Source organism: Pleurodeles waltl, chromosome 11 (assembly GCF_031143425.1).
Source record: "Pleurodeles waltl isolate 20211129_DDA chromosome 11, aPleWal1.hap1.20221129, whole genome shotgun sequence".
Classification (NCBI taxonomy): domain Eukaryota; kingdom Metazoa; phylum Chordata; class Amphibia; order Caudata; family Salamandridae; genus Pleurodeles; species Pleurodeles waltl.
Genome location: NC_090450.1, coordinates 533,426,548 through 533,453,731, shown reverse-complemented (window position 1 = coordinate 533,453,731; position 27,184 = coordinate 533,426,548). Strand labels below are relative to the sequence as shown.

The 27,184-nt window shown below is 45.4% G+C and overlaps 1 protein-coding gene across 1 annotated transcript in view; it reads left to right on the top strand.

Annotated features, from left to right (window-relative positions):
- RASA2 (RAS p21 protein activator 2) overlaps positions 1 to 27,184 on the top strand; it is a 461,891-nt gene that overhangs the window by 237,381 nt on the left and 197,326 nt on the right. Inside the window, exon 11 of the mRNA XM_069213940.1 lies at positions 21,043 to 21,191. Within this exon, the coding sequence (XP_069070041.1) occupies positions 21,043 to 21,191 (149 nt within the window). The remainder of the gene's footprint in view (positions 1 to 21,042; positions 21,192 to 27,184) is intronic.

Sequence of the window (27,184 nt, the reverse complement as noted above, 5' to 3'; positions counted from 1 at the left end):
GCTCCTTATGCACTATTTCAAAGTAAGAAATAGTATGCACAGAGTCCAAGGGTTCCCCTTAGAGGTAAGATAGTGGCAAAAATAGATAATTCTAATGCTCTATTTTGTGGTAGTGTGGTCGAGCAGTAGGCTTATCAGAGGAGTAGTGTTAAGCATTTGTTGTACATACACAAGCAATTAATGAGGAACACACACTCGGAGACAATTCCAGGCCAATGGGTTTTTGTATAAAAAATGATATTTTCTTAGTTTATTTTAAGAACCACAGTTTCAAGATTTACATGTAATACTTCAAATGAAAGGTATTGCAGGTAGGTACTTTAGGAACTTTGAATTAGCAAAATAGCATATACAGTTTTCACATAAATCACATATAGCTATTTTAAAACTAGACACTGCAATTTTCAACAGTTCCTGGGGGGAGTAAGTGTTTGTTAGTTTTTGCAGGTAAGTAAACCACCTACGGGGTTCAAGCTTGGGTCCAAGGTAGCCCACCGTTGGGGGTTCAGAGCAACCCCAAAGTTACCACACCAGCAGCTCAGGGCGGGTCAGGTGCAGAGGTCAAAGTGGTGCCCAAAACGCATAGGCGTCAATGGAGAAGGGGGTGCCCCGGTTCCAGTCTGCCAGCAGGTAAGTACCCGCGTCTTCGGAGGGCAGACCAGGGGGGTTTTGTAGGGCACCGGGGGGGGGGGGGACACAAGTCCACACAGAAAGTACACCCTCAGCGGCACGGGGGCGGCTGGGTGCAGTGTGCAAACAAGCGTCAGGTTTGTAATGGGAATCAATGGGAGACCAAGGGGTCTCTTCAGCAATGCAGAAGAGGGGGGGGGAGATGGGGGGGGTCCTCGGGGTAGCCACCACCTGGGCAAGGGAGAGGGCCACCTGGGGGTCGCTCCTGCACTGGAGGTCGGATCCTTCAGGTCCTGGGGGCTGCGGGTGCAGAGTCTTTACCAGGTGTCGGGTCTTTGAAGCAGCAGTCGCGGTCAGGGGGAGCCTCGGCATTCCCTCTGCAGGCGTCGCTGTGGGGGCTCAGGGGGGGGTCAACTCTGGCTACTCACGGTCTTGTAGTCGCCGGGGAGTCCTCCCTGAAGTAGTTGTTCTCCACAAGTCAAGCCGGGGGCGTCTGGTGCAAAGTGCCAAGTCTCACGCTTCCAGCGGGAAACGCAAGTTGTTTCAAAGTTGCTTCTTTGTTGCAAAGTTGCAGTCTTTGGTGAACAGAGCCGCTGTCCTCAGGAGTTCTTGGTCCTTCTAGATGCAGGGCAGTCCTCTGAGGATTCAGAGGTCGCTGGTCCCTGTGGAAAGCGTCGCTGGAGCAGTGTCTTTAGAAGTGGGGAGACAGGCCGGTAGAGCTGGGGCCAAAGCAGTTGGTGTCTCCGTCTTCTCTGCAGGGTTTTTCAGCTCAGCAGTCCTCTTCTTCTTAGGTTGCAGGAATTTGAGTTCCTTGGTTCTGGGGAGCCCCTAAATACTGAATTTAGGCATGTGTTTAGGTCTGGGGGGTTAGTAGCCAATGGCTACTAGCCCTGAGGGTGGCTACACCCTCTTTGTGCCTCCTCCCTGAGGGGAGGGGGGCACATCCCTAATCCTATTGGGGGAATCCTCTATCTGCAAGATGGAGGATTTCTAAAAGTCAGAGTCACCTCAGCTCAGGACACCTTAGGGGTTGTCCTGACTGGCCAGTGACTCCTCCTTGTTTTTCTCATTATCTCTCCTGGACTTGCCACCAAAAGTGGGGGCTGTGTCCAGGGGGCGGGCATCTCCACTAGCTGGAGTGCCCTGGGGCTTTGTAACACGAAGCCTGAGCCTTTGAGGCTCACTGCTAGGTGTTACAGTTCCTGCAGGGGGAGGTGTGAAGCCCCTCCACCCAGAGCAGGCTTTGTTTCTGTCCTCAGAGAGCACAAAGGCTCTCACCACATGGGGTCAGAAACTCGTCTCTCAGCAGCAGGCTGGCACAGACCAGTCAGTCCTGCACTGAGGGATTGGGTAAAATACAGGGGGCATCTCTAAGATGCCCTCTGTGTGCATATTTTATAAATCCAGCACTGGCATCAGTGTGGGTTTATTATTCTGAGAAGTTTGATACCCAGTATTCAGTGTAGCCATTATGGAGCTGTGGAGTTCGTTTTTGACAGACTCCCAGACCATATACTCTTATGGCTACCCTGCACTTACAATGTCTAAGGTTTTGCTTAGACACTGTAGGGGCATAGTGCTCATGCACCTATGCCCTCACCTGTGGTATAGTGCACCCTGCCTTGAGGCTGTGAGGCCTGCTAGAGGGGTGACTTACCTATGCCACAGGCAGTGTGAGGTTGGCATGGCACCCTGAGGGAAGTGCCATGTCGACTTAGTCATTTTCTCCCTACCAGCGCACACAAGCTGGCAAGCAGTGTGTCTGTGCTGAGTGAGGGGTCCCTAGGGTGGCATAAGACATGCTGCAGCCCTTAGAGACCTTCCCTGGCATCAGGGCCCTTGGTACCCGGGGTACCAGTTGCAAGGGACTTACCTGGGTGCCAGGGTTGTGCCAATTGTGGGGACAATGGTACATTTTAGGTGAAAGAACACTGGTGCTGGGGCCTGGTTAGCAGGGTCCTAGCACACTTCTCAGTCAAGTCAGCATCAGTATCAGGCAAAAAGTGGGGGGTAACTGCAACAGGGAGCTATTTCCTTACACAAGCCCCCCCACCCCAGCCCACAGGCCAGGAGACTCAGCCAAAGCTGGGAGAGTCTTCCTAGTCTGTCAGGCGAGGAAGAGTTGAGGAAATAGGCTGGTTTGTTGCAGGGCCTGCACTGCCTTACACCCTCTTGTTCAGGTCATTCCCTCTGCGGAACTGACCCACTTCCACAGTGATAGGACCTAGTCTGAATTGCCTTTTGTCTGTGCTTTTTATGTCTTCACCCATTCTCTCTATTTTGGGGTTAGAGGTATCCACCTCTGCTAATCTGATCTTAGCCAGGGTCACCCCTAGCTTACCCAAAGAGGTTACCCAGAGCTGGAGTAACCCCACCATGACCAATAGGGTCAGGGGGCCTAACTAGCTATTTGGCATGGGGTCAGACCACCATGCCAAGGATAGTGCAGCCATTAAGGCTAACACCCAGCAGAGGCAACTGACAGCTGTCAGTGCCCAGAACCACACCTTTAGCTCTTCACCTACAAGGGAAGGGGCTAAGTTACAGGCTTCTTTGGGTTCAGGGTGCCTCTCTGCTTTGTTAGAGTGGGGGTTTCTACATCTCGTAGTAAACACCCTTCTTCCACTCTTTCTTCTGTTAACTGAGGAGCCACCCACTCAGGTTTAACAGTTGCCTGACTAGCCAGGACTTCTTGTGGGTCAGGTTGGACTTTACCAGTGCCACTTTTGGAGTTCTTCCCTACTGGAGCAGAATCTCCTTGGCTTGCTGGAACCTTGGCTAAAGGTCATCCACCTTTCCTACTCTGTTTTCCTTTCTTTTTCTTCTGGGGCCTACTTGCAGGTACTGCAGGGGTAGCACCTCCAGAGTCCTTGGGAGAGGACTGGCCCTGGACCAGTTCCTCTCTTGGGCTCTGACTAACCTCTGGGTAGTCCTTTCCAAGGAGACAATCAAGGGGGAGGTCTGTACTGACTACCACCCTTCCCCAGTTAAAAGTCCCACTCACTTCTATGGGCACAAAAGCCACAGGCCTATTAGTGACCCTGTCTGGGCTAACTCCTACTCTGGCAGTCTCACCTGGGATGTACTGGTTGGAGAACACCAGCCTGTCATGCACAATGGTGTGACTGGCACAAGTGTCTCTCAGGGCAGAGGCTGGGATTCCATTCACCAGTAGGTGGTGGAAGTGTCTACTTCCCTCTGGAATCTCCAACTCACCTATTGGGCCCCTTTTCCAGTTGAAGGCTATGAAGACCTCCTCATCTGAGGAGTCATCCCCAGTGGCTACACTGGTCACCCCTGGGATTTTGCTAGGGGGTATGTTTTTGGGACAAGAAGTGTCCTTGGTGTGGTGCCCTGTCTGTCTACAGTTTTGGCACCATGCCTTAGTGGCATCCCAGTTCTTACCCTGGTACCCACCTTTGTTTTGGGTTGTGTCTTGGGGCCCACCCATCTGGTCTGGTTTTTTGGGGGCCTACAGAGGACTCTTTTTCTTTATTTCTAGTGTCACCCACTTTCTCCTGGGGAGGCTTTGTAACCCCTTTCTTTTGGTCTCCCCCAGTGGAAGTTTTGGTTACCCTAGTCTTGACCTAGTGGTGTGCCTTCTTTCCCAATTCTTGGGGAGAAATTGGACCTAGGTCTACCAGATACCGATGCAACTTTTCATTGAAGCAGTTACTTAAAATGTGGTCTTTCATAAACATATTATAAAGCCCAATATAGTCATGCACTTCATTTCCAGTTACCCAACCATCCAGTGTTTTCACTGAGTAGTCTACAAAATCAACCCAGGTCTGGCTCGAGGATTTTTGAGCCCCCCAGAACCTAATCCCGTACTCCTCAGTGGAGAATCCAAAGCCCTCAATCAGGGTAGCCTTCATGAGGTCATAAGATTCTGCATCTTTTCCAGAGAGTGCGAGGAGTCTATCCCTACACTTTCCAGTGAACATTTCCCAAAGGAGAGCACCCCAGTGAGATCTGTTTACTTTTCTGGTTGCAGAAGCCCTCTCAAAAGCTGTGAACCATTTGGTGATGTCATCACCATCTTCATATTTAGTTACAATCCCTTTTGGGATTTTCAACATGTCAGGAGAATCTCCGACCCTATTTATGTTGCTGCCACCATTGATGGGACCAAAACCCATCTCTTGTCTTTCCCTTTCTATGGCTAGGAGCTGTCTTTCTAAAGCCAATCTTTTGGCCATCCTGGCTAGCAGGAGGTCCTCTTCATTGAGGCTATCCTCAATGATTCCAGAGGTGCTGGACTCTCCTGTGAGAGAAGCAGCATCTCTGACTATCACTTGCTGAGACGGGGTTTGAGGGACCCTGTTCTCCCTAACTAGGACTGGAGGGGGGAAATTCTCCTCCACATCACTAGCTTCCCCCTCTGTGAGGGCATCATCAGAGGGGTTGTTTTTAGCAAACTCTGCCAAGAGCTCCTGGAGCTGTTCTTTGGTAGGGTTTGATCCAGTTTTTATTTTTTTGATTCTGCAGAGTCCCCTTAACTCTGACATCCTAAGACGCAGGTAAGGTGTGAGGTTGAGCTCCACCACTGTCTCTTCTGCAGTAGACATTATGGGGGTTATTACAACTTTGGAGGAGGTGTTAATCCGTCCCAAAAGTGACGGATATACCACCAGCCATATTACGAGTTCCATAGGATATAATGGACTCGTAATACGGCTGGTGGTATATCCGTCACTTTACCGTCACTTTTGGGATGGATTAACAGCTCCTCCAAAGTTGTAATAACCCCCTATGTTTCTAAAAGTTGGAATACTTTTTAAGAATCTAAAACTATCTCTAGAACTTAATTCAAACTTTTACAAAACTTTTAAACTCTAAAAGAAATGCTAACAGGGACTAACACAAGGCCCTAGCAGGACTTTTAAAAATTTAGAAAAATAGCTAAAATTTCAAAAATCAGTTTCTAATGACAATTTTGGGAATTTAGTCGTGTGATCAGGTATTGGCTGAGTAGTCCAGCAAATGCAAAGTCTTGTACCCCACCGCTGATCCACCATCAGTGTGGGTTTATTATTCTGAGAAGTTTGATACCAAACTTCCCAGTATTCAGTGTAGCCATTATGGAGCTGTGGAGTTCGTTTTTGACAGACTCCCAGACCATATACTCTTATGGCTACCCTGCATTTACAATGTCTAAGGTTTTGCTTAGACACTGTAGGGGCATAGTGCTCCTGCACCTATGCCCTCACCTGTGGTATAGTGCACCCTGCCTTAGGGCTGTGAGGCCTGCTAGAGGTGTGACTTACCTATGCCACAGGCAGTGTGAGGTTGGCATGGCACCCTGAGGGGAGTGCCATGTCGACTTAGTCATTTTCTCCCTACCAGCACACACAAGCTGGCAAGCAGTGTGTCTGTGCTGAGTGAGGGGTCCCTAGGGTGGCATAAGACATGCTGCAGCCCTTAGAGACCTTCCCTGGCATCAGGGCCCTTGGTACCCGGGGTACCAGTTACAAGGGACTTACCTGGGTGCCAGGGTTGTGCCAATTGTGGAGACAATGGTACATTTTAGGTGAAAGAACACTGGTGCTGGGGCCTGGTTAGCAGGGTCCCAGCACACTTCTCAGTCAAGTCAGCATCAGTATCAGGCAAAAAGTGGGGGGTAACTGCAACAGGGAGCCATTTCCTTACAAATGTTTTATTTCAGCAAACAGGGAGGAATTCATTTGTTTGTCCTTTCAAAATCAGCACAAGAAATGTGGAAGTGGGCAATTCAGAAACAAATTTACCTGTCAGCAATTCATCTCCTAGGGAAGGACAATGTCCAAGCGGCCAAACTAAGCAGACAAGCGTCATCTTCCCATGAGTGGGAACTCAGTCACTCAGTACTCAAACAGATATTCAATATTCAAATGTGGAATGCACCAAAAATAGATCTCTTCGCAACACAGCAAACGCTAAATTTGAATACTTTGCATCCAGGCACCCGCACCACCGGTCAATATGGAACACCACATGGATAAATTGTCAGGGATACTTGAAAACGCTCCACTCCCCACCCCCCAATACCACTGATACTCAGAGTAATCCACAAATACAAATAGGACAAGATGACAGTAATTTTTATTGCTACTCAGTGAGCAAGACAGGTACTCTGACCTGGTGAAAGGAAACATCCAAAAATTGCCAAGACTTCACAATCTACTGATAATGAAGGAGGGGGGTGTTCTTCATTCAGAAACTTTACGTTTAGCAGCATGGCTCCTGAAGACTTCGATTTGGCCACCAACACCTGCCAGGAAAGTCAATGGCAATCCTTGGAGAAGCAAGAAGGCCAACTACAAGAAAATGTTATATGGCAAAATGGGAAAGATACTCCCTTTGGTGCAAAAAGTGGGAGCTATTACATCAAAATACAAATGACATTACAGTCCTAAAACATCTTACACTTCTTCTAGACTGCAAACTAACATATGCTTCCATAAAAGTACATTTAGCAGCTATTGTGACCTATACAAGGGGCAATGTAGGAAGATGTCTCTTTACTTCCACAGTAATTAAGAGATTTTTGGAAGGAGAAAAATGAATAGCACCACCCAGAAGGGGTGCATGCACCAACATGGAACTTAAACCCGGTACTATCTGACTGAGACTTCTAGTTGCAGATTCCTTACTGTAGAATTTCCCTCAGGCATCAGTCTGGATCCAGAGATTTTTCTTCGAGCAGTACCCCTGCACGCTGCTAGATGGTGTCGGTTGACACCATCTGTCGTTGGTGTTGTGTTAGCTGGATATGACATCTTGGGTCATATATAGGTGCCATCCCGACACGCTGACGTCGGTGCTCTTCTTTCCGCGCCATCCTATATGCAAATCCAAAGAGATCTACCTGTACAGTCGCTTTTTGACTGGCCTCTCAGTTTTTTTTTCTTTTACTTCTTGGTGCATCAAGGATGTCGTCTCATAAGGCCGGCTCCAAGCCCTGTGACTCCTGTCACCGCATGATGTCAGTGATGGATCTGCACCTCGTGTGCCTGTGGTGTTTGGAGCGCGACCACAACCTGAAGTCGTGCTCCGACTCCTGGGCCATGAATCTGAGGGCCTTGATGGAGCAGTCCCTAAAGCTGCTCGTGGCCCGGTGTCCTGCTCTGCTTCGGTCCTCGTCTCGGTCGAAAGGAAGATCCTGAGACGGCCTGTGGAGCCATGACAGCTTGTCCTCATCCCATTCAAAATTGTCAGGACATTGCGTAACCAACCACAAGAAGTCGTCAACGTAGCTCAAGCTCTCTTTGACTTCATCCCGTCGGTCGGACGATGCAACGTAGGAAAAGGAGCATCCTCGCTCTAGGCCTCCATTTTCGGAACCTACTTCTGAGTCGGCTTCCTACCTCCCTGAGTTTTCGGGAGCTGGGGCCACTCCTGCCCAATTGAAGAAATTTTACAAGACCACGCACGTCACCTTTGGGCAGACCTCCCTTGTCGGGAAACCTTCAGGTAATGCAGGGTTAGCAGGGACCCCTTCAGGTTCTGCACTGGCAGCTTCGGCCTGTGCTCCGAGAGGCACCCAGGGATCCACTTCTGGATCCGAATCGGCATGTCATACCACTGCAACCTTCCCTGAAGACAGTTCCAGCGTTTACGCTTCTGACCCCTCCCGGCCTGTGGGTGTTGTCGATCCTTTACTCATTGCCTTCTCCGACACAGAGCTGGAAAAGCATTGCTCAGCGCCGATTCAGACCTGATTGGGGATCTTGGTCCCTAGATCAGACCCTGACTCTTTAGAATACCAGCTTGAAGAAACCCAATGGACTTGGTTCAGTAAGTGGGTGAAGCCAGCATTATGGATACCTACCTGGACGCTGGTATGCTTTCTCCCCCTACTGTGTTTACGGAGGAGGGGGCATATTACTCCACGGTGGTGTGGAGAGTGGCTGAGATCTTGGGCCTCGAGTCCCCTTCCATGGCTGTCAGGTCTAATCTCCTTACTGAGGTGCTTCAGCTTAGGGCTTCCATGTTAGAACCCCTTTTGCCCTTTAATGAAGCCATCACTGATGTCCAGCTGGGGACTCTGTCCAAACCCAGTACAGGGGCTCCTGTCAACAGGACCATCGCCTGCACCTAACGACCTGGCTTTCCTGACCCAACACACTACTTCTGAGAGCTTGGTCATCCAAGCCTCAAAATCCCGTGATGCCTTCCCTTCTGCTCCGCCAGATAGGGAATCGAAGAGGCTGGATCACCTTGGGAAAAAGTTGTTTTCTTCCTCCAGCCTGACATTGCGGTCTGTGAACAACGCATGACTTTTGGGCCGCTACACCCATACTTTATGGGACAATGTCACGCAAGTGCTGCCATAGGTCCTGGAAGAGGCCCGGGCCATTCTCTCCCAAGCTATTGCTGATGGGAGAGACGCAGCTAAGTTCACAATCAGATGTGGGCTGGATATGACCGTCTCTTTAGGCAGATTGGCTGCTTCGACGGTGGCCTTGAGGTGCCACGCCTGGTTAAGGACATCTGGCTTTTCGGGGAATGTCCCATCCACCCTGATGAGCTTACCCTTTGATGGCACTCATCTCTTCCGAGACAAAGCAGACTCTGCGCTCGAGCGATTTTAGGAGTCTCGGACTACAACCCGGTCCCTTGGCCTCAAACTGCTGCCACTCGCCCCCATCAGTCTGCTATTTGCCCCTTTCATGGCTACGGAAGGGGCACCCAACCAAGTCTGTTCCCTGCCAGCCACCATGCCGCGCATGCTGCCCAGCCTCTGCGTGGCCAGGGATGTGGGATCGAGCGTCCACGTGGATCAGGGAGCCAGTGGTCTAGCCAGTCCCCCCCTTCAGTCACAGCCTTCAAACCTTCCCAGGCTGATGCTTCACCCACTAGGGACCAGTCGGCGGCAGGATTCGCTATTGCCTACCCCGCTGGCAGACCATCACGTCAGACAAGTGGGTTTTGCAAATAGTCCGAAGGAGATACATTCTCCCCTTTGAGACTGCCCTTCCATCCATGCCACCATCCTATTATCGGATGACGGAGGATCACCTGGTACTTCTCCGCAAGGAGGTTATGGTTCTCTTGGCCAAGGGAGCGATAGAGATGGTCCTTGTGCCAGAAGTAGGTTGTGGTTGTTTTTCCCGCTACTTTCTGTTGCCCAAAAAGGACAAGGGACTCTGCCCTATCCTAGACCTCCGATCCCTCAGTCTCTTCCTCAGAAGGAGAAGTTCAAAATGCTCACTCTGGATCAGGTCCTATCTAGACTGGATAGTAGCATTGAACTTGCAGGACACATACTTCTATGTTCTCGTCTTGTTTTGCCCAGTCTTGCAGTTCGTGGTAGGTCAGAAGATTTTTTCAATTTACCGTGCTCCCCTTTGGCCTTACCTGGGCCCCACGGGTGTTCACCCAAAGTGATGGCGGTGTTGCAGCTCATCCTCGCAGGCTGGGAGTTTCAGTCTTCCCAAACCTGGACGTCTGGTTGTTGAAGGCGGGCTCACCCCTCACCTGTCGTCTCCCACCTCCAGACTATGGAGGACCTCCTGCATTTGCTTGGGTTCACTATAAACATGGCAAAGTCACACCTGCCTCCCTCTCAGATGCTCCCTTTCATCAGAGCTGTTCTGGACACAGTGCAGTTTTTGGCCCATCCTTCTGAGCAGCAAGTTCAGGAAGTTTAGGCTTTGTTACTGATGATTCAGCCTCAGTCCTGAATTTCAGGTGAGACTGACTCTGAGGCTGCTGGGCCTCATGGCCTCCTGCATCCTGCTGGTGACAGATGCCAGCCGGCATATGCAGGCTTTGCAGTGGGACCTGAAGTTCCAGTGGGTGCAGCATCAGGGGAATCTCTCCAACATGTTCCAGATCTCACAGTGGACTGCGTACGATCTCCAATGGTGGCTTTTGAACCACGATTAGGTCAGAGGCAGATCCCTCTCCCTTTCCCCAACCAGATCTGACCTTAGTGACAGATGCATCACTCCTGGGATGGGGCTGCCACATGAGAGGCAGAGGTCAGATGTGTCAATCTTTAGGAGCTCAGGGCGATCAGGCTAAGATTGAAAGCATTCCTTCCCTATCTCAAAGAGAAAGTGGTACAGGTGTCACAGACAACATCAACACCATGTGGTACTACAACAGGCAGGGTGGGGTGGGGTTGTGGACCCTGTGTCAGGAGGCTCTGCGCCTCTTGACATGGCTGGGAACATCAGGGCATATTCCTGGTAGTTCACATCTGGCGGGTGCTCTGAATGCCAGAGCGGATGAACTCAGCTGTCAATGCCTGGTCGATCACGAATGCTGTCTCCACCAGGAGGTGGTGCAAGGTCTCTTTCAGCAGTGGAGAGAGCCTTGGTTAAATCTGTCTGTCTATGCAGATAACGTGCAATGTCAGCTGTTTTGCGCATTGGAATTTCCAACGGGGTACTCGCTCGGCGACAACGATTTCCATCTTTAGTGGAATTCAGGCCTCCTTAACTCCTTTCCGCTAAAACCACTTCTACCCAGAGATCTCAAGAAGATTCAACCGGGCCAAAGTCAATCTTGTGAGTCCGGACTGGACATGAAGGGTATGGTATCCTGAGCTCTTGGGCATGGCTATCAATCCTCTGATCAGGCTGCCCCTTCAGGAGGATCTTCTATCTCAGCAGCTGAGTATGGTTCTCCACGTGAACCTGTCCAGTCTCCGCCTTCTTGCGCGGAGTTTGAGTGGTGGCAGTTGACAGCTTTTGACATTCTGCCTGAAGTCTAAAGTTTTCTTGGCAACCAGGTGTCCCTCAACCAAAATGGTTTACACCTGTTGAAGGAACACATTTGTGGCATGGGGTACAGATAAGTCTGTTGACCCCCTCTCTGCCTCTCTTTCTGAGTTTCTTTTGTTTGTTCTTTCTCTGGCCCAGCAGGGCTCTGTTCTGGACACCTTCAAAGGTTGTTTATCTGCCATTTTGCCTTTCCTCAGATTGCCTGACCAACTCTCCTTGTTTAAATCTCCCTTTGTTGGAAGATTTCTTAAGGGCCTCACCCATTTTTTTTCTCCTTCTCCGTTCATAATGCCCCAGTGGGATTTGAACTTGGTTCTAACTTTTCTGATGTGTGCTACTTTTGAGCCACGCCTTTGTCTTCTTACTCTGAAAACAGTCTTCCTTGTAGCTATCACCTCTGCCCGCAGAGTGAGAGTCACCTTTCATCTCCATCCACCCTGACAAGGTGGGGCTTCGTACCAAGGCTTCCTTTCTGCCTAAGGTAGTCGTGCCCTTTCATATAGGCCAGTCCATCACCTTGTCTACTTTTTACGCGCCTCCACATCTTTCTAATGAAGAGGAAATACTCCACCGTCTCGACCCAAAAAGAGAGTTGCCGTTCTAGCTTGATCGCACCAAAGAGTTCCAGGTGGATAATCAACTCTTTGTGGGCTATGTGGGTGCAAAGAAAGGTCAGGGAGTGCAGAAGAGACCCTTCTCTAGATGGGTTGTTCTCTGCATTAAAATGTGCTATGCATTGGCTAAAAAGCGACCCCAGTAGGTTTGGCGTGCTAACTCTACCAGAGCAACACCTGCAACCACTGCGTTAGCACGCAGAGTTCCAGCCCTTGACATCTGTCAGGCAGCAGCATGGGCATCTGTGCACACGTTTACCAAACACTACTGTGTGGACAGTCAGGTCCAAAGGGACAGGTACTTTTGCCCGTTCAGTCCTGCAGTACTTCCTAGTATGATCTTTGTTTGCAGATCCTCCTGCAGGAAGGGTATTGCTAGGGTATCTATTCTAAGTTAAGGAATCTGCAACTAGAATTCTCTATCAGATGAACAAGTTACTTACCTTTGGTGACAAATTATCTGATAGAGACATACTCTAGCTGGAGATTCCTTACCGGCCCACCCATCCTCCCCACTCTTTGAACTGACTTCTAGGGACAGGGACTTCCCTTTCAAGGCCCTAGTTCTGGTGCCCCAGAGTCTGTGTTCTTTAAGTGTAGGAAAGTGCCCCTTTTGGCATGGTTAACCCCCCACCCCCACACACAGAGTCCAGGGGTTCCTTAGAAGCTTAACAGAGGCTAAACTAGATAATACTACTCTACCACACTACAACAAAAGCGAGCATTAGTAATATCTACTTTGGCCTCTGTTAAGCCTCTGGGGAACCCCTGGATTGTGTGCACACTATATCTCATTTTGATATAGTATATTCAGAGCCAGCTTCCTACATCAAGGCTCTGCCGTTCTGGCGTGGAAAGTTGTGAAAAGAAATTGATGTCAGCATACTGGGGTAGCGCCTATATATTTTGCACAACATCATATCCAACGACCACGAGGCCAGCAACGGACGCAAAGTCGACTGATGCCACCTAACTGCACAGAGGTGCTGCTCGAAGCAAAATCTCTTGATCCAGACTGGCGCCTGGTGGAAATTCTAAGGTAATGAATGTGCAACTAGAATATGTCTCTACCAGATAATTCGTCAAAGGTCAGTAACTTGTTCAACACATCTAATGGGGGGGAACCCTTTGAGTCTTTTCACAAGACATCTTTGAAAAAGTTAATGCTAAAAACCCAGCCTATCTAATGGCAATGACATCACTGCACAGAGTTATCGAATTGCAAGCACTCACTATTAAAGAACCTCCTCTGCAAATTCACAAGGACGGGGAAGTCCCAAGGACAGATACTCAATTCATAGCAAAAGTAGTTTCACATTTTCGCATAAATCAGTCAATCAAAATCCCAAGTTTCTTCCTAGAACACAAAACCATACAGAAAGAGCATTGCACACTCTTGAAGCAAGAAAAGCCATCATGAGCTACATATTAAAAACAATCAAGAAAACAAAATGACTATTTGTATTCTTTGCAGAAAATAAGAAGGGTAAACCGTGTACAAAAAATACAGTTGTGAATGATTCAATGATGTCACTCAAGTGCAGGAGCACCATAAAGTTACAATCCAAGAGCACATTAAACACACAAGAAAGCAGCAACGATAGCCTTTCTAGCAAACATACAGCTGCAGGACATTTGTATGGCAGCTACCTGGTCATCTGTGCGTACACTCACAAGTCACTATTGCATTGATATTCAAATGAACAAGGAAGCTCAAGTCAGACAAAGTGTGTTGAAGCATTTATTTTAAAATTTAAGCTCATCTTCATCCCAGCCGCCTCCACATTAAATAAAGCTACAAAATCAGTGTTAGAAATGGGGGCTCTAGTTGGCAGCCGGTTTGCACCCTGTCCAAATAGTGAACCTCACTCTAGTCAGGATAAGATCACCCCTGCTCACCCCCTTGGTAGCTTGGCACAAGCAGTCCCGCTTATCTCAGAAGCAATGTGTAAAGCATTTGCACATAACACACAGTAATAAGTGAAAACACTACAAATGGACACCACACCAGTTTTAGAAAAATAGCCAATATTTATCTATATAAAACAAGACCAAATACGATAAAAATCCAACATACAGTAATACAAATATGAATTCTGCAAGATTTACTCAAAAATACAGTTCCTTCAAGTTGATAGCTCCACCTGGGTCTATCACGGCGTCGTGATCAACAAAACGAACAGTTCAGGCCGGCCGCAGCGTTGTGGGCCAGCTACGGTGTCGGGAAGACCCACAAATTGTACCTTGGATTTGCAGAGCATCGTGATTCTCGCAGTGAGCTCCGGAGAGCGGTGTCTGTTCCGGAGTCAGTGCAGGAGTCGTCGGGCCCTTGAGGTCACGCGCGTAGCGGATCGAACTCCAGGCTGATGAAGTTGGGTGCACCGGCGTGGTTGGCGTCGGGGCTGCGGTGCGAAGCGGGACGATGCAACGCGCGGTGCCCACAGGTCCCGATGCAGGCAGCGTCTCGGTGACTGCGTCCAGCGGCGTCAGTGAGACCAGGGCTGTGGTGTGAAGCAGGCAGTGCAACGTGTGGTGTCCACAGGTCATAGTGCAGGCAGCGTCGTCATTGTTGCTGAAGCGCTGTCGTCGGTAGGCCCAAGCCAGCGGTGCGGGACGGGGCAGTGCTTCGTGACCCTCACGAGCAGTGTCCACAGGCCACAGTGCAGGCAGGATGCCTGGTGACAACACATGAGTTGATGGTGCTGGCGTGGGTAGACTGGGGCTGCAGTGCGGGACGGAACGGTGCTTCGTGTAGCTCACGAGCGGTGTCCGCAAGCAGCGGCACCGGTGTCAGCAGGAGCGTCGTCGTCGTCAGGGATGCCCAGGCTGCAGTGTGAGCAGGCGATGCCGGAGTGCGTGGCCCGCAGGTCACGGTGCGAGCAGCGGCTCAGTGGAGTCGTCCGATGACGGCGTCGGGGAGACCAGGGTTGCGGGGCAATGCGACTCATTGTGGCGGTGGCAGGTCATGGTGCAGGCAAGCAGTGTTGTTGGCTGTGTTGCGGTGGTTTCTCCTCTTGAACAGCACAAAACACACAGTTCCCAGTATCGCAGGTCGTGGAAACTGAAGTCTTTGGTGTCCCTGAGACTTCCAACAGGAGGCAAGCTCTTCTCCAAGCCCTTGGAGAATTTTCTCAAGCAGGACACACAGCAAAGTTCACCCTTTGCACTCTTTTCAGCCGAAAGCAGCAACTGCAGGCCAGCCCAGCAAAGGGACAGTACTCCTCCTTCAGCTCTTCTCCTTGCAGAGGTTCCTCTTGATTCCAGAAAGATTCTAAAAGTCTGGGGTTTGGGGTCTTCTTCTTATACCCAGCTCTGCCTTTGGGGTTGTCAAACTTCAAAGAAAATTCTCAAGTGTTTGCAAGATCCTTCTTTGTCCAGGCCAGGCCCCAAACACTCACCAGGGGGTTGTAGAATGCATTGTGTGAGGGCAGGCACAGTCCTTTCAGATGTGAGTGACCACTCCTCCCCTCCCCTCCAGCACAGATGGCTAGTCAAGATGTGTAGGCTACACCCCAGCCCCCTGTGTGTCACTGTCTAAAGGAGAGGTGTGAACAGCCCAACTGTCAAACTGACCCAGACGGGGAATCCACAAACAGGCAGAGTCACAGAATGGATTAAGCAAGAAAATACCTACTTTCTAAAAGAGTCATTTTCAAACTAACAATCTAAAAACCAATCTCACTAAAATATGTATTTTTAAATTGTGAGCTCAGAGACCCTAAACTCCACATTTTTATCTGCTCTTAAAGAGAATCTGCGCTTTAAGGATATTTAAAGGCAACCCCCATGTTAACCCATGAGAGAGCTAGACCTTGCACAGTGAAAACCGAATTTGGCAGTATTTCACTATTAGGACCTATAAAACACACTAGTATATGTCCTACCTTAAACATACACTGCACCCTGCCCATGGGGCTACCTAGGGCATAGCGTAGGGGTGCCTTACATGTAGTAAAAGGGAAGGTTTAGGCCTAGCAAGTGGGTACACTTTCCAAGTCGAATTGGCAGTTTAAAACTGCACACACAGACACTGCAGTGGCAGGTCTGAGCCATGTTTACAGGGCTACTAATGTGGGTGGCACAACCAGTGCTGCAGGCTAGCTAGTTGCATTCGATTTACAGGCCCTTTGTACCTCTAGTGCACTTTACTAGGGACTTACCATTAAGTCAAATATGCCAATCATGGATAAACCAATCAACACTACACTTTACACAGAGAGCATATGCACTTTAGCACTGGTTAGCAGTGGTTAAAGTGCCCAGAGTCCTAAAGCCAACAAATACAGGTCAGAAAAAATAGGAGAAAGGAGGCAAAAAGACTGGGGATGACCCTGCAAAAAGGGCCATTTCCAATAATCAGTGTACAGCATTTTAATCCAGAAAAGATTCACACTGCAAAATGAAGTAGTTTCTTACCTGTGGTGTAGTTTTGCATCTCAAAGAAGTTTCTGGATTCACAAGTGACCCACACTCCTCCCAAAAGATGTGGCAATGTTTAAAAAAAAATTCTGGTCCCAGTCACTAGATGGTAGAATAATGCACAGCACGTGAATCGAGAAAGTTCTTCAAGCTGCAAAACTACACCTACTGGTAAGAAACTATTTTGTTTCTTTAGTTAGAAGAGGAAGAACCTGTTCTGTTTTGAGTGTACTGGGAAAGTGCTTTGGCTATGTGGAGAAGTGGGCAAAGTGCTTAACTGGAGAGTGATTTGACCATTGGTAAGGGAAGGATGTGAACCGCATATTTGGTAACTTTGAGAGCTTAAGGATGTTGGAAATGTTTACACTTCAACAGGTAGAGCCCTGTTTTGTGCAGTCTATGTGAATTATGATCCTGTTTACCTTTTTTTGTGATGCCTTACATTTGTCTGTTGAAGGTGGTGTGTTTGGATGAGGTTAATATTTTACTTAACAGCATGTAGAGGGCTCGACGTTGGATTCTCCCAAAATGGATTCAGTTTGGCTGTGGTGATGAGGTATGAGGGAAGCAGAGTGCGAGTTGAGTGTTTTCAGTCGTATTTAGTTGTCTTGTGACATAATCTTCCTCTATTCATATACTTGTACTGTATATGTGTTGAGCTTTTTGTTGCTGGCAAATTCTTTTAAATTCCCTTGTTGCGAGAGCTTTAGTTATGTGAATGTTGTTTCACTGCAAAATGTGTATACACATTAGCATTCTTGGTGGAGCTTGAGTAATTGTGGTACATGTGGAAATTTGTTGAGGGAAGGGTCATGATTGCTGGTGTGATTGTTTAGCTTGATAGCTTTCATGGCAAGTCTTTGATGGGATGCTTTGCTTGTTGAGTTTTATTTGTTCCGTTGGTAAGCTTTCCATGTTTGATATAGAAATGTCCTGATGGTCTGTCAAGTCCATTGATTTCTGGGAGTAGCAGATGATCACATGGCTCTTTTCCAACCAACCAACTAAACGGATATGAGGCCAGTCGTGGACCTAGATGGTGATTTGAGGAATACTGACAGAGAAGGGTGTCTGTAGATTACCTGCTCAAGGAACCAGTATGGATGTTGTTTCAATACCTTCCACTCAGGCTTGTCCTATGACCTATGGTGATTTGAGAGGAAATGCGGCTCTTCGAGTTAATTAGAAGTGTTGCTGTACAATAAGCTTATGTTATGTCGTCTCCGAGTGAAGGGAGTGGGTACTGGTCATGAATATGCTCGAGCGGAACAGTATGTCTGTGCAAAGCACAGAAGTAGAGGATTCCACCAAGCCAGGAAGAGTAGTTGGTTTCTCCCGACCACCTACATAAGTGTTCCTCAACGCATTTGCTTCCCAGCATAGCCAGGTCGGAGCTTGTGTCTCAAGGCTGTAAAGTAATCAGTTACTGGGCATGCCGCGGTGTGTCTGCATCTGAGAGCACCACACATTCCAGGCAGGTGCGCTGGGCACCAAGCGCCTGCTTAGTATTTGACACCCTTTTCAGAAAAGCAACATGTTTAATTTGCAGAGAGATCTGTGCTTTCTGAGGCCACGAGAGCTACCCAAAATAGAAGATGATCTGTGACTGCAAGATCCTAGATTAAGAAACTAAACTGTTTAGTTTTGCACCAAAATATAGCACTTTATTTTGGTAGATTTATTTTCATGAGACAAAATGTAAAAATAGCTTTGTCTTAAACATAACCATATCTATCAACTTTCTATTTAGGAATGTTTTTGATTCTTTTACTGAGCACTCATGCAGTACATCTAACACTACTTTTGTGCATTACTCTGTTGCCTTAAAAGAAAAGAAAATGGAGAGCAGAGCATTATGTACCTGGCCACCTGTAAACCTGTTGCTTCCTTATCGAATATATAGGATGTACAGACGGAAAGTTTAATTGAAGCAATAATGCATGAATGTTACATTAATAATTTATTTTGCCCTCTTGGCTTATCCACATGTTCCGGAATCCAAGCTGTTAAGGGGTTCACAAGTATTTAATTAAATCCATTCCCTTATACTTTTGGACTAGGCGTCTGATTTGTTTTTTTTTTGTTCTCCTTGAGTTCTCCATAGCAATTGTACATTTCAAGGAGTATTCCTTTCCGTGAATAGTAATCCATCTGCTTCTTCCACTTGTCCGACAACAAGCTTGGGTAGTTATTAGTAGTGTGAGAAATTTATGCATTTTTGATTTTTTGTAATAACATTAACTTTTGGGAAAATAATGTGTAATTAGGTGAAATGCAAATCCTTTATTCAAAGCTATACTTTTTAAACCTCAGTAGCCACGAACATCAGCCACTGTCGATGTGGTTTTTGTTGTTCTGCGCTTTAATTTTGTTGTGAACGGCAGTTTAACTATGCGGGGATGCTTAAGAGCATAATTTCTGAAATTTCAGGAATCTCTTCCTTTCCAACCACAGTAAATAGGGGGTTGCTTCTTTCATTTTCCCAACGTGGAGGCCCCTTATAGCTACCTTTTGCAGGATTCGTTTTCCATATGCTTGCAGGAGTGGGATACAGCAGTCAAAACGTTTGTGAATACCAACAAAGTTCCAACCTTATGGTGTGCTTAAGTGTTTCCTTTAATGCACCTATGTAACACACCTCTTCTCCTTTCCCTCCTAATGCAGACTTACTCATGTAGAAAACAAGTAGGTATATCTATATGGTATTTCTATAGCGCAAGCCTAACCAAAAGACATCAGAACCCTGGACAAGCATAAAGTCAAGGAGTGATAGGAGAGGTAACTAGTTTGACTAGTAATGCATTGTCATGTAGTAGTCCTTAAACAGATCCTTTGCCAACTCTTAAATTGGAGCAGCTTTGGCACGGTACGATTGACACAGGAATGTTGTTCCAAATCTTGGGTGCGTAAACTAAAACTGCCTGCTTCTTTTTTGCACTGCTTAGTCTACAATCTGATGGTGTCCAGGCTACAACTGTGCCGAAAACCACCAGAGTTGGTGAGCTGCCAGATAAATGTGGGTGCTGGTGGTGATGGCTTCTGCTTTAATAGGTAGATTTTTGCAGCAGTTAAGTCAAGTGCGACTGTTTAGGAATAATTAAAATGAAAGTGTTTGCTGATATTTACAGCAATATGTTTCTTTAAAATTTGTAATTTTATTTTTATTGCAATGTCTATAAACCGAAATGGACTAATAATGATTGAATGATTTGATTAAAGTAGGTTTTTTGTTTATGAACTTGAAATCTTGATTCAAGTGAACGGGGACTGGCTTTTTATGATGGTGTAGCCAACTTTTATGCAACTTGGATGCACAAAACCTTCAGTAAATTAGACTCTAAGGCATCTCAAAATATAGTTACTTTGAGGGTTGAGTATTAGGAGAATGGTATCTGTGTGCCTTTTTCGGTGGCATGCCTAAGATTGCAGAGCGTGTGCTTGGTACTGTGCACTGCACAGCCGACTGTGAGAACAAAGAATGTAAAGGTATACAGATTTTGGCTAAGTGTATGCAGCACCTCACTGTGGGTCCTGAGTGCCTTTACGTTAGGTTACAGTGTGGTTGATGATTTGCATAGCCCGATTCATGCTGTTTAAAGCTTGACCAAGGGTTTACAGATTCTGGTGGTAGGGTATGCAGAATGTGACAAGATTTGGTGATGTGGTGAGCATAGCAGATGATGTGCAGTGCTTGGGTATGGTGAATCTAGAATTTCTGAAGTTTTTTCAAGTGATTAGAGGTATGTACGAACGGCCAGTGGGTACCAGACTTATGGCTGCTGATAGTTGGCGCAGTGTGTCGAGGGCTTACAAAGTTGATTGATTAAGGGTGTTTGGAGACAAGCTGATGATGTTTAGACCCTGAGTGAAGATGAGCTGAGTGTGCATAAGCATTGTAGATCTTGGCTTGTTATTAGTCATGGTATGCAGACTTGGGTTCTGAGCATGCAAAATTTGAAAGATTTGCAAATTGTGTGCAAATGATGTGCAGCATAACTCTGGATTAGTGGGTGAGGTGTTGGACTAAAACTGTGGCATGGCATATTTTTCAGTGTGTGATTCTCTGGAACTCACTCCTGTTGTTGTTTTGTGAATGAGAAAAATAGGTCTATGGCAGGGCCATCGCCAATTTTTATCCATTTTGAACAGCTGCCATGCTGCAGTCCAACATCACCAGAGTATGCTGACAAAGCCAGTAGCTCGCTTAGGCTAACTCTGTTGGCTTTACCAATGCTTTTAAAAAAAAAGCAAAATTATTCCATTGGGAGGAGTTGCTTTAGCAGCTGAGACCTTTATTCGTCTTATAAATGTTAAGACAGTGGTGGGATAAAATGGTAATGCTATTATGGTTTTAGTTTGAAATGTTATAGAGGCTCCTCAAACAACTCCCTTCCTGCTATGTATTATCTGCGAGTTTGGATAAAGTAAATGAAACACTCAAAGCACAGAAGTCACTCTTTTGCACTATTTTCCCATATTTTATAGCATATTTCGGAATGCACACATTTCCCAATGTAAAATTTATATCATTTATCGATCTGAATTTTACCACTTATAGATTTGTCTCTTAAATGTACATTCTCAAAAATCAATGTAGTTTTTAAAATGTTTTCCATTGTGTAAATGCACATTACATTTTTCTTTTTTTTCTGCATTTCATCTAGCCTATTTCTGCTTCTGCTGCCTTCATATTAGGGGAAGTCTGTCGAGATAAATATGATGCGGTTTTGCCATTGGTACGACTGCTGCTACATTATCAAAAACTTCTCCCATTTGTGACTGCGATTGCGGAACTAGACCTGAAGGACACACAGTAAGTATTTAATCAAATGACATTTTGTTGAGTGAGAAGGACTGGACGTACTATTATGCAGAAAGTAACTAGGTTTGCGCATTCCTCGTAGCACAGATTAATTTGAAACGCATGAAGAATGGGATATATGGAAAAAAAAGGCACAGTACACAGAGATCTTTCTGTGAGTGAGTGTGACTTACTCTTTTAGTGCTTTTGACTTTCCCAGAATTTTAGGAGAAGAGCAAGAGTAATATTTACTGCAGGAGTGCAAGAGTGAGTTAAGGGTACTATAAGAGTAAGTCACAGCAGATTCTTTGCGATTCAGGCCCACAATGGTTGTTTTACTTTCCAAAGGAACTGTTCACAGTGTTTTGTCAACACTATGTAATAATCATGACTTTGTAACTAATATGTGCATAAGCCTAACACTAGTAAAAACAAACCAATTGAGAAAAAAAGAATTCAAAGTAACATATGAAGAACCATAATGCTAATGTATGTTCAGATAAATAGTATTAGGAGTGAAATGTTATTGAGAATACAGCATTACTAGGTTGATGTCAAATGAAAATTGTAACCATCGTGAATATAACATTGTCGTAAAGGCACCTATATACATCAACATCAAGACTGACCCTACAAAAATTAAAAATAAAAACAATTCTCACTAAGCCGTGTCAAATTGGCCAAGATTTACAAACTGTGCTTGTACCTAAATCTAGATTTTCTTTTATTTACAGAGTTGATGGGATTCACCATCACTACCCTTGACACAACAAACACATATAATTTACTCATAAACACTCACTTGCTTTAGAGTCTTGCCTGCAAAAGAACATGAAACATTATCCATCTATCGACTATAGAAGTGCACCAAGGGTCCCAGCTTGTTTCCAGTCATTATGGGCCAAGCAGCATAAAGTGAGCTCTAAAAAGGCTCATTTGAGATGAGTCTCTGAAACAGTTTTGAGCTGGCATGTGTCCTAACTATTTGAAGAGCTAAGAGCTCTAATAGCTTTATTTTACGATCTAAGTGGTAAATCATTGTTTGTCTTGTGATCTTTAAAGACGTACTGCTTATGACTGAAAATGTAGCTACATCTGTTTGACATATCTAAGTTACACATCAAAACATAGGACCGTAGCAAACACAAGGTAACATAACAACTAAGAACACAAAACATAATATGGCACTGCACAACAAAACAGTCAAAACGTGTACACAACACAGCCACCACAGTACCACAGAACATCACATTGCAATAATCCACGAAAACACAACAGTAGAAAATCAACACATCACCACTGAAACAAAATGCCATGCATCAAATATGCTCAAGCATTCTTATTACACATTACTACCCCCAGAAACCTGCTTTCATAATATGGCGGTAAAAGTTGATTGCACCAAGTGCTGCCTTAATTACCACCAAGGGCAACCAATGGCACCAGTCCGATGTTTTGTAATCTGGCCCTAAGCTGCGTAAATGTTCGACTTGGCTGCCAACCTCTCTTGACATTTTGTTCAAATGTACCAGCAAATCGAATTGGTCGTAATATATAAGAAGAGTATCAACTAGAACATATCCAGAGATTTCTCTTCTTCACGTATTATAGCAGGTTACCGAGTCCTTCTAATGAAACTGACAGACTCTAACATATTTCTGTTTTTCTTAATGCACATCAACACTCAAGGTGACATTAACATTTTATATTTGCGATGTGCATGCTATATAGGTATGAAACCCAATAGTATAATTATTGCTTTTTTGTTGACCATTATAAATTCAATAGAAGTACTTTATGAAAAAAAAAGTGATGATATTTAAACATTCATGTAAAAATATGCACCATAAGCCACAATGGCAGCACTTTCTATTTAAACTACATATGTTACACTGCAAGTATTCTCCATTTATTTTAAACTTCTATTCTTACACCACCATTTAGCAAATATAATGCTTTATTTTTTACTTTTTTTGTTTGATCTATATAAGTGGTTTTTAGTGTCACAATTTAAGCATGGTTATTCTTATGATGTTAGTTAATATTTTTCAATGTATTTGTAAGGTCACATTTTGAACAATAATCTGTTTATGATGCTTTTTGACATTTTTACTTTACAGTATTAAGATTTTACTCAACACAGTTTAGGATTCCTTTCCATTGTTACTTTATGTTTTTTTGTCGTGTCTGCTCCCTACTGTAGGTATTATTGTTAAATACATTTACAGTTCTTTCACAAATTCATATTTAGCACACATTCACGCTTACAAGTTTACAAATATTTGCAACAACTGTTTGTACAATTGAATTCAGAGCAACATATTTTTATGCAGCTTTTATTTGCTTTTGAAGTTACATTATTCTGATTTTATTCATATGTTTTTCTCCTTCACTTTCACTGTTGTTTTATTTACTCATTACAGATATATTATTGATGTATTATGCATAATTAATTTACAGATTCACCATTTTTACATTTCATTAGCTTTGTACTAACTGGTGTGCGGTTTGAACCATCAATTCTAATTTTCTAATACAAACTGAGTGTGTTTGCAGAATTGCGAAGAGAGCTTTGTAGGTTTTCGCTAATCGTTCAAACTTGAGTAAGTTTGCAAAGTTTTTAAATAAAAACAAATATCTGGAGAAAACATACAGTAAATGTGTGTCTTGCAGAAGAATAAACACCAAAAACACTTTTAACCAGAGAACACATTTGCAGAAAAGTAAAGAATATTTTCCTGCGAAAACATTTTTTTTAAGGAATTTTACGTGTCGAGCAGTGTTGAGTGGGGTGTGTAAACTTTTCCCACGTTTCCAGTCATGTTTGAAATATTGTTTACTCCTACTTTGAAACTATTAAGATGCTCAAAAAATCACTTTAGTTTGGACTTTAACAGTGGAGGTATCAATCTGACCAATTGCTAACTGTTTACATAAGGTGGGCTTTGGTATGCAGATTTCAATAATTATGTTTCTTCAATTAGTTTGGTTCAGCCAGTGGGCTTTGATCCTTAGCTTTCAATAATTAGGTTTATTCAGTTAGCTCCTTTCAGCAGTTAGCTCAGTACTTTAACCAATCACGTCTAGGCTCAACTCAGTGGAGTATGCATCTGTCACCTAATATAGTTGGCTATTTGGATGTATTCTTCCTCCTCCGCTATGGTGCTTGGGTTGAACTTCACTCCTTCCTGTGTGTTTCGCTCTAATGCCCCCAACGCTTCCTGCTTTAGCACATTAAGCACAGACGTGCTGACTTTGCTATTGCTTGTTTTGTAAAGCTAAACCTATTGTAGTTTCTGTACTACTCAAAATATGAGACCTAATATCCTTGTTATTGTTGATAGATCTTCTGCATCTAAAAGGTAGTAAATTGGGCCTGGTCACAGAAACATTAATGCTTGTGTAATACAAAATGGAGCAAAGAGATATTGCTTCAAGTCCATTTTTCAGAAAGGTTTTTGTACTAGTGCACAAGTAGTGAAAATTTATTTTGGAAATATTGATAACTTAAATGATACAGATGTTTGAGTAATAATTACTTTCTAAGAAATTCTAGACCATGAATAATGTTTTGTTAAGTAGAGCAAACTGATTAGACTTCCATGTTTGCTGTTTATTTAATAAAAAGAGAACAAAATCATTTTGCATTAAGCTTAGTTCTTAGTTAAATCTTTCACTGAAAAATCATGAAAAAAATGGGAAAAGTAAGTTGGCATACCCATCGGTTAGACCTGGCATCCATATGGTTGTGTTATCCCAGACAATTTATCTTTTACCTACCTCCTGTTTTGTTGGTGTGTCTCTCGGTTGGCCGTAGGACTCTAAGCACTTTACCACTGCTAACCAGAGCTAAAGTGCAGGTGCTTCTCCCCAAACATGGTAACGTTGGTGTATTCACAATCGGCATATTTAATTTACATGTAAGTCCCTTGTAAAGCAGTATACCATATACCCAAAGCCTTCAAACGAAATGCTACTTGTGGGCCTGGAGCACTGATTGTGCCACCCACTGAGGTTACCCTGTAAACGTGTCTCAGGCCTGCCACTGCAGAGCCTTTGTGTGAATCTCACTGCTACCTCGACTTGGCACTCAAACCTCTTACCAAGCCTTAAACTCCCCTATCTCGTATATGAGTTTCCCCTAAGGTATGCCCTAGGTAGCCCATAGGACAGGGTGACATGCAAGGAAAAGGCAGGGCATGTACTTTTAAGCCTTTCATGTCCTGGTAATGAAAGACTCACAAAGTTGTTTTTCATTACTGTAAGGCCTGCCCCTCTCTCAGGCCAGCATTGGGAATTCCTTATAATACTTTTAAGTTGTAATTCCTGATCTGAGAGGAGTAGGTGCTTCATGTTTGGTATCATTGAAATGGTCATGATAAATACTCTTTGTGGGTAAAGTTGGATTTATCATTACTACTGTTGAAATGCCACTTTTAGAAAGTGGGCATTTCTATGCTTCCACTGCCCTGCATGCATTTCTATGCTTCCACTGCCCTGCATGCCTGCAGTCTATCTCCAATATATGTCTGGCCTGGGTTAGGTGACAGCTACACTTGTGCATTCCCTTCAGACATACACAACACAGGATACTCAGCTGCATCTGCATACTGATGGGTAGGTTGGGAAGTGCTTCCACTTACATTTCAAAGAGTAGGGGCTAGAGCCCTGACAAAGGGGCTGATTCCCCTCCCATCGATAGTGTGGAGCCGGGGCTTAGCTGAAAGGGGGACCTGTGTACTTCACTGTAACCTTTTGAAATCATCCCCCACATCAAAGGCACTTTTTTGTATAAGTATTGGGCTTCTGACCCACTAAAACCAGTACACTTCTGGATTCAAGGAAAGTCTGCTGCAGTAAAGACTGCTGTGCCAGAGAATCGCCAGTTTTCTGTGCCTGACAGTTTCAAGGAACTGCTGCTCTGCCTTGCTGAGTTGCCCAGCTACCAGCTGATCTCTGCCCTGCACCTCAAGACTTGACCACCGCCCCCAGAGTGACTCAAAGGGCTTGCCAACTTGCCTCTGGTTCTACGCCAGCTCTTTGCCTAGGAACCAAGTTACCAGAGGGAGAGCATAGGTTACTTTATGTTGTGTATTTGACTTGCCGCGACTAGGATTGTGGTCCCTACTTGGGAAGGATGTATACCCCTACCAACTAAAGACCCATTTTCAAACACCATCCATCACTGCTGAGAATGGCCTTCGGGCCTTTGTGTGTGGTGTGGGAGTTGGGAGTGAGATGGTGTTCTGCATGCCTCCAGGGCATAGCTGGACTTGCAGCTGCTATGATTTATTTCTGAAGCAGCTCCGGCCATTGGAACGGGAGCAGGGTTAGGGGAAAAGTAGGCCACCAGTGTGTCAACTAAGTCTAAATGTGGTGGGCAGCCATGACTGCCGTGTTGGAGTCAGTGCCTCTCTCATCCCAGCCATTTGGTGCATGGTCTGCCAAGGACTAAATGATGCCTTTAGTCTCTGAGTTGTAGCATAGGAAATAAGTAGAGGAGTTTTAAAGCTTCTGTGATATTGTGCCTCGTAGTCTTCAATTTAAGTATCAGGCATGCCCAGTTTGGAAACACAGTTTTTTAAGGAGTCCATGCTTCATAGCCTGCACCACTGTGCGTACTGGATAATTTAGTTAAGGCAGTGGATCAAGTTTGTAACTGCATTTTCAAGTTTAACTTTATTAATAGTCTTCGGTCCTCTTGACCAGTGTTGTGAAGATACATTTGCAGTGGGTCTCCTTGTTTTTGTAGCACAGAACCTAGCAGGTTGCCTTAAGTGGCTTTGGTCCTGATTTAGATATTGGCGAACAGGCTACTCCTTCACAACAGTGACGGATATCCCATCCACCAAAATATAAATCCCGTAGGACATAATGGGATTTATATTTCGGCGGACAGGATATCCGTTGTCATTGTGATGGAGTAACCTGTCCGCCAACATCTAAATCAGATCCTTTGTGTCATCTGACTCCTTTGGGGTTCTCCGTAGAGCTGGGCTGCCATC